The following is a 12,936-nucleotide window of genomic DNA, read 5'->3' on the forward strand; positions in this document are numbered from 1 at the left end:
ACTTTTTTTGTACTTTTTAACAACATCGATGAGACTATTGAGTGATGTTTTTTAACCCTTCACACGGTATAATAGCAATAAGCTTCCTTATGATTTTCAGCAGTAAATGTGTATAAATTAATGAAAAAGTAATGGGTATAGAGTATGGGCGGAGGTACAAGGTGGCAATGCCCCCCCCCCCCCCCAGCGTTAAAGGTGGTGTCGACTAATCTAATGTATATATTTATATAGGAATTGACATCATTATGACCGTACCCCTCCCCCCCAGACTTCCAAGTCTATCTCCACCTATGGTATAGAGCAGCTTTTTCAAAGTGTGCGTCGCTGTTTCCAGGGGCATCGCCAAATTTTATGAGAGGTGTCGCGGCGAGGTTGAGATATTGATTTATGCACCTATTTATGCTTTGAAGAAGTTACGGGAAAAGTTTATATGCGGGAAAATATCTATTAATCTATCCTGAAAAGCCGCTGACAAATCATGAATTAGGCAAGATAGCAGTGGCCGACAAAAGTTTGTGAACCATTGGTATAGGGAAAAGTGTTCTACTGAGCGAGGGATTAACTTTACAAAATATTTGGGCTTGCCAATGCTAAAATAAGAAGGCAAGATATCTTGTCAATGCCACTCAAAGGGTTGAGATCAGTCTGAAATCAGAACGTACTTTCTCAAGTCTATTGCTGTGGCTACTGTTGTGGTATTCAGATTCTATGATACTCATTTTATTCTCATGCTTAAATGGATTTACAGGATGTATGGGAAAGTCCCTTGGACTCTAAATGACTTGCAAACAAAAACAGCTACAGCTATGCAACTCCTCACAAGGAAAGAGTATTTCTTCAAAAATTTTAATTTAAAAAAATGCGCTTCCAGTGCAATATTTGAGCTACACTAGTGAAATAAATTAAGAGAATTTGCATATTTTATCGAATTTCATGAAAAGAACTGAACTGAATGTAAAACCGCTGCTTCTAGACAAAAATTCAAATCTTGTACGTCAAATACGTAAGCGTACACGTGTGTGTAGGTGGAGCCAGTAGAGAAACAGGCTTTATAAGCGCGCGTAAGTTAAGACGCATTTCGTTCGCTAGCACACCTCAGCGAATTTCTTGGTGTTATTTTGCAGCAATCGGTTAATTTGAAATGGGGCGCATTAGTGGTGACGTCATGACCGGGAGCGTTGATTCCAAACAAACTCTGCTGCGCGAGATTATAAAGGAAAACACCATAGGACGTAGGTGAGTCTCTGTTTAAATTATTTTTCTAAAAAAAATATGATCAAATAAGACTTGTGAGTTCTTTAAATGGAAACTTCAAACTCTCGTGAACATGTGATGTGAAAAATATAATAATGATTCGTCTTTAATTAGCCGTGAAAGCTTTTTATTTTTCGCGTGCTATCTGTTGCTATCTCGCGTGCATTAGCCTAAGTTTGATTTGTTTTAATTTTTGTATCTACATTTTTTATTTTCAGGTATCTTCTCAAATATGGCTCGGTAAAGCGTGATAAAGTTTCATCACATACTTGACTTCATCAAAGAACCTAAACTGATAGAAAGAGGGGAAAATGCAGTGGAATCGGATCATGTCAGATCCATTTACTATGATGGAGATGATGAAATTATCTCCGGAGTTGTAGAAGCAAGCATGAAGGATAGATCACTGTCAAGGTAAGTTGTTGAGTATGTGTAAATGTCATTTTATATTATTAGGTTGAGATTAAAATGTGTCTTATCGGTTAAGAAAAAACAGCACTCTTTTAACTCTGTGTTCAGCAAAACTCATTTTATTTGTTAAATTAACATTTTTCTGTTTTGCATGTGCAACATCATTGGTAATTGATTGTATAAATATTTCTAGATAGATAGTTGTAGTCACGTTTTGCAGCCATTCATCTGGAATCAGTCCAGTCCCCCACCAGGAACCATAACAAACTGGACCCCTGAGAAATCACAAAAATTAACACTTATTTTGCATGATAATTTTCAAGGGCCCCAAGAAGGCACACTACAGGCTTGTTAAGAATTTATGTGAGAAACATAATTTTCTTCTCTTATAGGAGTGAAAACCCACGTCAGACAAAATAATTATGACAAAGTCATGGATCTTGTCCACTTTTTTTTTTTTTCAAAATTGCACACAGAAAAGTTTATTTTTTTTACACATATTTAACTACTCAAAATCAGAAAGTTTTATTTCTGACAGGCAATGGGTTGGTAACTTAGTTTGAGGTGTTCGATTTTTTTGCTCATGAACTGTAAAAATGCTTCCTGTTACAGAGTGCACAGAAATGTTTAAGACGAAATCCTTAAGATTTATTATAGGACAAATTTTTATCTTCTGAATTTTATTGTCAGTTTTATTCGTCTATAGCATGCATAAAAAAATGTGATTCCAAGTTCTTGGAAAAAAAAATTTCAGATTTACACCAAGTCTCTTGAGCACTTTTTTTTTTCAAGCTGGGGCAGCAAGATTTTGAGGTTTGGCTGCAAACAATAATTTAAAAAAAAATTAGAAACCATATGATGGACTGTTAAAATTACTATAAGAATTTGAAATGGAAAAAAAAGTGTCTTTGGAAATGATTTGCGCACCATTGTCCACACATTGAAAAGAATATTCATTGTGGGTTATTCTTTTATGGCCACAGAATTATGGGAATCTATTCAAACTCCAATCCGAAGGTGCATATGCACCTTCGGATTGGAGATTCCCGTGTGAATAGGATGCTGCCACCTTTTCTTACAAGATGTTACATGTATGTTTTTTGCAAATGTATGTGTCCGTGGTAAAGGAGAAAAAAATATACAAACAATATTTTTCAAACATCCATAACATCATAGATGCAATATTTAATTTATTTTGAACAATCATAATTCTCATGAACACATTTGGTCCTATTTCCCCGTTACGATCATTTGCAGCAAACAAAAAGAAAATCACCAGTTAGGTGCATATACATAGCCTGCAGGTCTTGTATATATTGAACTTATTACCCCCCCCCTCCCCCCTGCTGTAATTTTCTAATTCTTTCATAGGTACACAAACTTCTTTTGCATTTGTTGAAAAAATTATTCCCGGTGTGGTCTGTTCAAACAGTTGAAGAATCATTCACAGCACTAAAAATTACTGAACAACCAATTTGTAAATAATTACATTGCATGATCTGCATGTTAATGTATACATGCCTTTGCTCTGGCCATTTGAATCAGTATGAAGTCCAAAATCAAAAGCTGCTGTGTATTTTTTCTAATCATTTTTTATATGGTGGTTTTTGGCTACGAGACTGACTGGAAAGTTGTTCAGTTTCAAATTACAAAAGACTCAGTAATGCAATATTTTTAGGGGCTTTCTTTGAACATTTGAGAGAAAAACACATGCGCAGAAATTTATATTAGTTATATGGACTTTTTTGATTGACAATTGACCTTTTAGTAATCCTGCACACCCCTCTTTCCATAATGGTCCGAAATTTGCAGCTTCATTACAAGCATGTAGTTTTGAAATGAAACTCGCAATAAAGCTGTGACTAGCACTTAGAATTCGAAGCTAGTATATTTTGGCAGATAAATTTATTTGTGAGGTAATTTATAAATTGTTGTGCTTCCTGCTCAAATGTATATTGCCCAGTGGACCCATGTGACTGAAGTGTGTGTGTGTAAGAAAGGATTACTTTTATTCCCTGCAGGGCTCCTACTCAAAAAATGAGAAAAAGTAGGAAAACGCAGGACTAAAAAGTAGGATGGGGGAGGGTAATACCCCTAGACAACATAATCATAGCATAATGGAAAAAAAATCCCTAAAAAAAATTTTTAATTAAATTTTTTTTTTTAACTAACTTTTTTTTCCCTAGCACCATTTCACTCAAGCTAAAACAAAATGACTTGGTTACAAAACCAATTTTTGGCCAAAACAGTGCACTAGCAACCACAGATAATTCTTTGCTGTCTCTCCTCATATATATTACATTCTTTTTTGTTGCTTGTCAACTCTCTTCGACAAGGCACAGCAAATTTCGAAGACATACATTTTTCAAGAATGACCAGCACCTTCGAGACCACTTTCGAAAGCACAATGCAAAATATTTAAATTACAAGATCCGACGTATACAGGGCAAGGTGAACCAGATAGTTTTACTGCGTTGCTCATCATTTTCTAAATTTTTGTTTTGTTCACATTTTACTGTTCAATGCCAGTGTAATCATTTTCGACAAATGAAGCACTTTTATTTCTAGCACGAAGTAATAAATACAAAATTATTTTTCCTTCCAGCCAGAAGTTTTTAATGACTACTATATTTGTTGAACCCTCAAACTAAGCAAGTGAAAAATTAATCAATCGAATGGTCCGCATACACCCCCCCCCTAAATTACCTTAAAAATGATACAATTTCTGCTTTGGCAGAATCATTAATTGCATTCTCTAACATTTGTAATACCTGGCAATATATCAATAATTTCCTGCTCAATTAAAACCAATTACACAAATTTTGTCGATAGGATTTCGTAAAAAAAGTAGGACATTTTACCAAAAAGTAGGAAAAGTAGGACATGTGGGAGCCCTCTGCCTGTCATGCAGTCATTTCTTTGAGCCTGAATGGTCTATTAAAAATGATCCAATAATTCAAATTCTTTTGCATAGGGATATTCGTTTCGTTCTATCTGTGGTAAATATTTGTTTTCCTAATAATCAACTGGGCATGATGATGTAATCACAATATTATAATGATTTAAATGAATTTGTGAGATACTTTAACAACAAATATATTTCTATATATAAATAAAATTTTGTTTTACTGTTTCGCAGGCTTATCTAGATGGAAGCGGCAAAGTCACTCAGGCCGACTGTTCCTGCCCTAGGGGACAATGTAACAAGAGCATACAAGCCGGTTAACTTGGATACAGAGGAAAAAAATGAAATACGGAAAGAGCTGTGCGAAAAGCTTGCAAAGGGAAATTACTGTGTTGGCTTTTCATGGATTTTGAGCCGAGAACCAGATGATGACTTGAAAAACTTTAATCATCAAATGGGGGACATAATTTTTTCTGAAGAGTTTCGCCATTGTGTCGACAAAACATTATTTTTTAAAGAACACCGCTCTTTGACACATGAACAGATACATTTTATAGCAGAGGAAACTGTGGGACAACATGAAAACTGGAAGTGGGGAGCCTGTAAAAATTTCAGGTTGACAGCCAGCAATTTTGGCGCTGTCCTCAATGCAACTAAGAGGCAGCGTTACCCACCCTCCCTTTTCAAGAAACTGATGGGGTCATATAAATTAGATGGAGTTAGAGCAATTCAATGGGGTCACCAACACGAAGAAATGGCCATCAACAAATTCAAAGAAACTACTAATATGGCAGTCAAACCAACTGGCATCTGGCTGCACAGTTGTGGGTTCTTGGGTGCTAGTCCTGATGGCATAGCAAGAGTACATTGTGGAAGTTAAATGCCCTTATAAATTCAGAGATCAAAAGCTTTTGCAGGCCCTCAAAGAGGACAAAAAGTATTTCTTTTCAGTAAAAAATGATGAATTTGTGATCAATAAAGATCACTAATACTTCCATCAAGTTCAAGGAGAACTGTACATAGCCAATCGTAATACGGCTTATGTTGTAGTGTGGACGACTAAGGATTGCATTAGTTTTGTTGTAGAAAAAGATGCAGGATGGGCAAAAAACATAAGTATATTGCAAGATTTTTATGTAAAACATTTTGTTCCATGGATATTGGAAAATCCTCAGTAACACAAATGAGAAATGCGTAAATAAACTCAAAAGTTGGAATTGTATTTTTTTCTTTATTAGCTAAGAAAAAATTAGAAATATAAGATACGGTGAAACTCCAGGGTTGCTCTTTCCATATTTTCTTAGCTACTGAAAAAGGAACTTGATGTTACGGCTTGTAAATGTACCTAGCTGTTTTCATATTTCGGGTTAATTTATGTTTTGTCCTGTCTATCCTCAGCAAACGATTGATGTGTTGTAAATAAAATGTTTCATTCATCACTGGTTGATGGTCATAATTTCCAGTATTCGTTATATAAACATAGCAATAAAGCACTTTGCAAATGACGCAGGTATAAATATCTTTCCTTCCCAGTCTCATTTTAGAATCACCGTTTATAAAAAGTGAGGGTAAAACATTTTTAAGTTGGAGAGGTAAGGAAAGTAAATTTTTAGATCAATCATACTGAACCAATGAGGATTAAAGCAACAGAGCATATATAAAAAAATCAAATAAATGATTCAGCAACCTCTTTTAATAAAGGGGACTGAAAGTTTGTCAAAACTGCACAAACCTGCCAAATTTTAGTGGCGAATGGGAAGAGGGGCTTGGCAATCAATCTGGTAATCTTATAAACTTTTATCTTTCCAATTGCTCTTTCTACATGAATTCGTGCCCTGGCGATATTTGTAGTAGTTTCAATTTCGCTCGGAGAAAACTGCTGCTGAAAAAGAAATGGGGGGTACATTGACACACACACCGGGAGGAACCAAATCCGAAATCAAAAACCCTTTATCTGCTAGTATCAGGTCCCCAGGTTCAAAAACATTGAGTATTCCGCAATGCCGAACGATTTCTTTGTCAGATGTTGAACCTGGGTACAACTCGCTGACAAAAGTGACAACACCATTAGGTGCAACCCCAATTAACCCTTTCATTGTATTTCTATGCTTGTAATTACTGTAAAATAGTTTTTGATGCTCCATTTTTTTGGGCACTGTAACAAAAACCTCAGTACAATCAATAACCATTCTACAGTTCCTGAAATGTTTGAAGCACTTCGGGAGGCATATTTGATTTTTCTTCTGGGAAGGTACAGTTGTCATAAGTACCTCATGTAAATATGTGTGCAGCAAATGAACCCATGTTATAAAAATGTTGCTCACAGAGCTGGAACTAACTGAAAACCTTGCTGCAAGGTCTGCGTGGCACAAATTCAGTCTTAATTTCATGAGTGTGATCAGCATTTGGTCTTCTGTAGCTAAATTCACAACATTCCACCTAATATAGTAATCAATACGTTTTCTGGTACATAATTTGTGAATCAGATCAAAGATTTCACTGGTTACTACACCTGTATAGAAATGTAATTGTTTTTCATCACTCTTGATGAATTCATATCTGAAAACTTGTGTCTTCAGTTTCTTAAGTTCAGCTTGCAAGTTAGTGACTTCTTGTTGCAAGAAATAAATTTCCCCATCACTAACTGCAGAGCTAACTGACACATTTAATTGTTGGTTTGATGGCCCAGGCTGATCTACATCCGATTCAAGGTGTGTCTTAGCAGCTTTTCCTTTCTTTTGAGATCTGCTCGTTGCGCTCTGTGACCTGTTTAAGAAGAAAAAAATTTTTCATTGAAGTAGATTAAATTTATTTATAAACATTAAGCTAAAATCTAGATAAACTGAAGAAAAAAGTAATATAGTAGATTCTCGATAATCTGGCCCATCTAGTAATCCGGCATATTTTAGGCGTTATTTCTTCGATCATAGAAGAGGAATAACTGTCTTTATGTCTGAGCACAGAAGTTTACATTATTTTAATAGGACTTGCAGTACTTTGGCACACCCTGGTCTGATATGTGCCAGATTAGCAAGAGTCTACTGTATAAAGATACAAAAACTTGCATGAACTTTGTGTGTGATCACCAGTTTTTAAAATGTCTATGTGTCCTCATATACTTCTCGGAGAAAATTGCCCCCTTCTCAAAGAATGGTACCTGGTGTTCCACAGTTACTGTTGATTGTGCTGATGCAATTACGGTCCACAATAGTTTGGAAGCAGTTCAAAAATGTGCCCTTAGTGCGAAAGCTAGAACTTTCAGAAATCAGTCCTTCTATCCCTGGCAGAAACAAGCCACACGATTTCAAAATGCCTATATCACACCTCATATGCACAGAAAAAAGACACAGTATTTTTTCAGCAACATTGCTCTTCGATACTGAAAAGTAGGAAGTGGTCATAATAATATGAAGTGATAGTGAAGACAACTAGAATGATTTTTTATACACATACAAGATAAATAATAAGTCTTGTGATATTTATATATACTCTGCAGTCACCCACAAACAATAGCAGGAGTACAAGGAAAAAAAATTATGAAGTCCTAAATAAACAATTAGAACATAAATAGGGAAAATGCGAAAACCCATTTTGCTTCTGGCAATTGCTGAACGCATTTGATCTCCATGGCATGGTCAATGTTCACATACACCGTTTCATGCAAAATGGCATTATGCACACTGCATTCAGGAGATATGGTTTTCCTATGCAAAAGTTAAAATTTTGGTGCTTGAATAAAAAAAAATTGTTAAGAAACAAAAATACACACCTTTTCCGCTTTTCAGGAGATTCGAATGACATGTGCTTGTTCTTATTTCTATTAAAAATAGTAGGTCCATTTTTCTTTTCTTTGTTTACAAAATGGCATGAACAAACAACAGAACTCTTGGATGGTGAACGGTCTTGTCTCCTGGAAAAAGAAAAGTCAATGAGACCACACAATGAGAACACATGAAATATGCAAAGAATTTCTATATTTTTCTGCCGCACACACACAGCTCCCTTTCGATGCCACAATTCTTCTCAAAGCGAAAGTGATTTTGGGATACTCTGAATATATACCGCGACTGAAAGAATTAACTCCTTCTTGGTCTGTGTCACATGTCATACATTCAGCTTTTTTATGCCCATACAGTCCGAGTCGCATGTCATGTGGCAAAGAGAAAAATTACATAATTGGAAATGAATTTGTTGCTACTTACACATTGCATTATATTCTGTGTGATTTTTTTTTGTATTTCTCAATATTGCTAAGAGATGGCGTAACTGTAGTCCATAGGCGTACACAGAATTTTCTCAAAGGGTGGGGGTTTCAATTTTTTTTCTTCTCAATGAGGGTTTTTTTACGTTTTTTCCTGCAAAATAACACTATAATCTTGGCTTGGGGGGGTTAGAATCCCAATCCCCCTTGCGTACGCCAATGCTGTAGTTCTACTATGTCTGAAAATAATTAATATTTAAAGTAATGCAACTAAGGTGAGGTAACAAAGTTAATTTTAAAATATACCTTCACAATCATGTTTGGTTAATTTTCCATAAGCGTGGTCACGGCCAGCGTGGCAACTTTTTTCGCACAAACAAATCGCTGCTTTTGCAGTGGTCAATTTGAGATGGCTGACTAAGAACCATACAATTGCACAAAAATATTCAATTTTTACATGAAATCAAACTAATATGTGGTAATGTGCAATAATAAATCGAAATATGTGAGAAATGAGGAAAACTACAGGGGTATTATACAAAAATTATATTTACAAAACATGCGGTTAGTTAATGTGGTTTGATAAAGGGTTGCAAAAACTAGCAAAACATTGATTTGGTTATCAGGTTGCCAACTTTGGAGTGAAAAAAAAGGCTTCAAGTTGGCGCTGACCACATTTATGGAAAAGTAACCATGCTTCACTGGAAAACAAAAAGACTTGCCTCTTGGTGACAAGCTAGTGATATGATAATTCACTTTTTCAACATATCTTCATGAAGCTACTCCCTCAAAAGCTCTTTCTCATTTCAGTGTTCAGGGTAACTTCACACAAAAAAGTGTTTCCGCCCTCGTAAGTTAAAAAAGTGTTTCTATTTCAACACCTGAAGAGAACCTTCCTCTCCCTTTGCTTTTCCCTTGCACCACTACTGTCAAAATAAAATGTGTTCCAGACTCTGACACGAAGCTGGGCTGGAAGAAATCTTGGCAACAGGATAAGTCCAGTGGCAAAGTTCTGGTGTGACTGCAATGAGGAATGTACACACTGCTGTCATCAACAAGTTGAAGTTGTACGATTAATCTAAAACATTTTTTCTCGGAATACATTGAAAGCAGATTTCTTATTAAATCTTTTCAGCTCTAAACAAGTCTGATATCTGTTTAACTATAGACTATTTCATTTTTTTTGTATGAATGCAAAATGTCCAAATGATAAAATATTTTCACAGAAAATGTGCGTTTCTAAAAACTGTGGATCATGAATAAGAAACTCCAACTAACCTGATATTTTTAACCCACTGCTTCTTCACCATTGCATCATTTGGAAATCTGTAAAAACTGCAATCGTCCCTGTCACTGTAGTGCTTACAATCAGGAACAAAACACATCACCATTTTTGATAGAGGAAAAAAAAAAGACCTAAAAATAAAACATGTTCGAGATTGAATGATGGATTCATTGCAGGAAGCGAAAGCAGGGCTACTAGGCTAATGCGAGTAAACAGATAGCACGCGAAAAATAAAAAGTTTTCACAGCTAATTAAAGACGAATCATTATTATATTTTTCACATCACATGTTCACGAGAGTTTGAAGTTTCCATTTAAAGAACTTACAAGTCTTATTTGATCATATTTTTTTTAGAAAAATAATTTAAACAGAGACTCACCTACGTCCTATGGCGTTTTCCTTTATAATCTCGCGCAGCAGAGTTTGTTTGGAATCAGCGTTGCTGGTCATGACGTCACACTAATGCGCCCCATTGTAACAGTAAAAATGAGTAACCATCAACGTTTAGATGATGGAATGAGGTGGCGAATCGTGGGGAGGCTAGAAGCAGGCCAATCTCAAGTCCAGATTTGTAGAGAGTTCAATTTAACGCCCAGCGTCGTGTGTAACTTATGGAAACAGTTCCAGGATACCGGATCCATCGAGAGAAAGCCTGGGCAAGGTCGTCCAAGAGCCACGACGGCCAGAGAAGATCGCCATTTGTCGATTATAGCGAGGCGTAACAGGAGTGCTACAGCTTCTCAGCTCTCTCGTGACTTGTAGGCAGCCACAGGAACCCGTGTATCAAGGGTGACTGTTTCCAAAAGACTTCATGAAAGAGGGTTGTTCGCAAGAAGACCTGCTGTTTGCGTCCCGCTCACTTCTACGGACAGGAGAATCCGTTTATCATGGTGCAGAGAGCATAGAGATTGGAGTATGGATCAATGGGCGACCGTTCTCTTTACTGATGAGTCCCGGTTCAGCCTAAGCACCGATTCTCGCCGTACGTTCATATGGAGAGAACCAGGGAACCGCTATCTACCCTCCAATGTCCGCGAAATCTACCATTATGGCGGAGGAGGTTTAATGGTCTGGGCCGGCATCATGTTGGATGGCCGAACACCTCTCCATGTCTTTGAAAGAGGCACTGTGACTGGTGTGAGGTATAGGGATCAGGTCTTGGAGCCCTATGTTCACCTTTTCAGGGGTGCAGTTGGCGCTGAGTTCATTTTAATGGACGATAACGCGAGGCCACATAGAGCTCTTCTGCTCGACGATTTTCTAGAGAGTGAGGATATTCGCCAGATGGATTGGCCAGCCAGATCTTCAGACCTTAACCCTATAGAGCATGTCTGGGACGCTCTGGGGAGGGCAATTGCAATTCGCAACCCCCCTCCGGGAACCATCCAGGGAATGAAAACAGCGTTGCTGAACGAGTGGGACCAATTGCCACAGGAAATGATAAACTGCTTTATTTCAAGTATGAAATCACGCTGCGAGATCTGTATATCTGTAAGAGGGGACCATACCCCCCTATTAACCTATTTTTTTGTTTATTCTGCAACCGCTGTTTCATACCTTCCGACTCCAACGAGTGTTACACACGATCATGCGTGTGTATTACAACTATTGAATGGTTATTTGTTTTGTATTGTATCAATGTATGTACATATCAAATTTCATTAAAATCGGTACAGTAGTTCTAGAGCTAATCGACCCAGTCTGCAAATTCTCTTAATTTCTTACACCAGTGTAGTTGCACCTACAACAAATACACTATATTAGATGCAAATTTTTCTCACTCAACACCAAATTTGTTGGATGATAATGCCTCCAATGCTTCTGAGCCCAATGAACATAATCAAGTGTTGGCAGGGCAATCTGATTGTAGCAATGATTCTCATAGCACACCATTACATCCAAATATTGTTGCATCTAACAATATAAACACAAATAAAATGAGACACTTAATGGAAATGATACATGTGATGAGATAGCAGATAGTAACGATGGTTTCACTGTGGCGTCTAACAAAAAACGAAAAAAAAATTTCCAGGGAAGACAAACTGAGCAATTCACAACCCTTGTTTGGTTCCCAGGTTAGAGAAACACTACAAAATATTGACACTGACGATAACACTAATGTAGGGAATGCTCACATTAATACAATTAAAAGGGATACTAAGATAGTTTAACCCATTGATCTTCATTAAATAAGAAACAAAATAATACAACAAAAGCGTCAGTGTGGGAGGCCACGTCTGGTCTCACCCACGTACACGTCGACGTCTGCCTCAGAGTTGCCAGGTCCTTCAAAAATTCCCAGCCAAAATCCTCTTCAAAAGTAGCCAAAAAGTAGCCCAAAATATTTGAACTCGTGCTGCCATCTATGAAGCAACAAGCGAGCTACAGTTTCACGATATTCTAGCCTGAAAAGGTGTGGCTTATAGCTCTCTTTTCTTGTTATAGTCACTAACCCCCCCCCTCCCCACTTTTCACTTTTTCGTAAAAAATATGGTTTTTTTTACCGAATAAATTGATTTTGAAAAGTTGCGAAAGTCAGGGCTACACATTCTCTCTCCTGGAAAAACGGCCCAGAGATGGCGTGGAGTCGCGGCCGTCTTAAAAGCATCATGGGTCCCCCTGGGCAAATTGATTCTACTCAGCCCTCTATCCACACTGCAAATGCCTACTTACCAATTCACATGCTTAATCTCGCAAATCTTAACCATATCTCATTTTTTATCCCCCCCCCCCTTCAATCAAGGCCTCCGTGACGTGCCCCCGGGTTGGCCCATGCGTCAAGACGGCACTGCCTCAAATTGTGCATTGGTGTCTACGAAATTTGGTACAATGATTTTAAATATTAGGTATGGGTCCCAGGCCACATTTTTCATGGTC

General features: G+C 37.2%; 1 protein-coding gene and 1 pseudogene across 1 annotated transcript; one reads left to right on the forward strand and one right to left on the reverse strand.

The window, feature by feature from the left end:
* The first annotated feature begins 4,809 nt into the window (after positions 1 to 4,809).
* LOC149080454 (uncharacterized) lies at positions 4,810 to 6,057 on the forward strand (annotated as a pseudogene).
* Positions 6,058 to 6,346: 289 nt separating this feature from the next.
* On the reverse strand, positions 6,347 to 8,468 carry LOC149080455 (uncharacterized). The gene is made up of 2 exons (XM_089239568.1): positions 8,340 to 8,468; positions 6,347 to 7,336 (listed from the first exon to the last, which is right to left on the reverse strand). The coding sequence occupies exons 1-2, from the start codon at positions 8,369 to 8,371 to the stop codon at positions 6,427 to 6,429; spliced, it is 942 nt and encodes a 313-aa protein (XP_089095694.1). The 5' UTR covers positions 8,372 to 8,468; the 3' UTR covers positions 6,347 to 6,426.
* Between the last annotated feature and the right edge of the window lie 4,468 nt (positions 8,469 to 12,936).

This window comes from Pholcus phalangioides, unplaced genomic scaffold (assembly GCF_987345545.1).
Source record: "Pholcus phalangioides strain wild (caught in Gottingen) unplaced genomic scaffold, Ppha-v1.0 ptg000011l_1, whole genome shotgun sequence".
In the NCBI taxonomy this organism is placed as follows: domain Eukaryota; kingdom Metazoa; phylum Arthropoda; class Arachnida; order Araneae; family Pholcidae; genus Pholcus; species Pholcus phalangioides.

Coding starts and splice junctions, on each gene's coding strand:
- LOC149080455 (XM_089239568.1), bottom strand. CDS start 8,371: ATGTCATTCGAATCTCCTGAAAAGCGGAAAAG. Junction 7,337..8,339: donor TCTCCTGAAAAGCGGAAAAG/GTGTGTATTTTT, acceptor CTTCTTAAACAG/GTCACAGAGCGCAACGAGCA.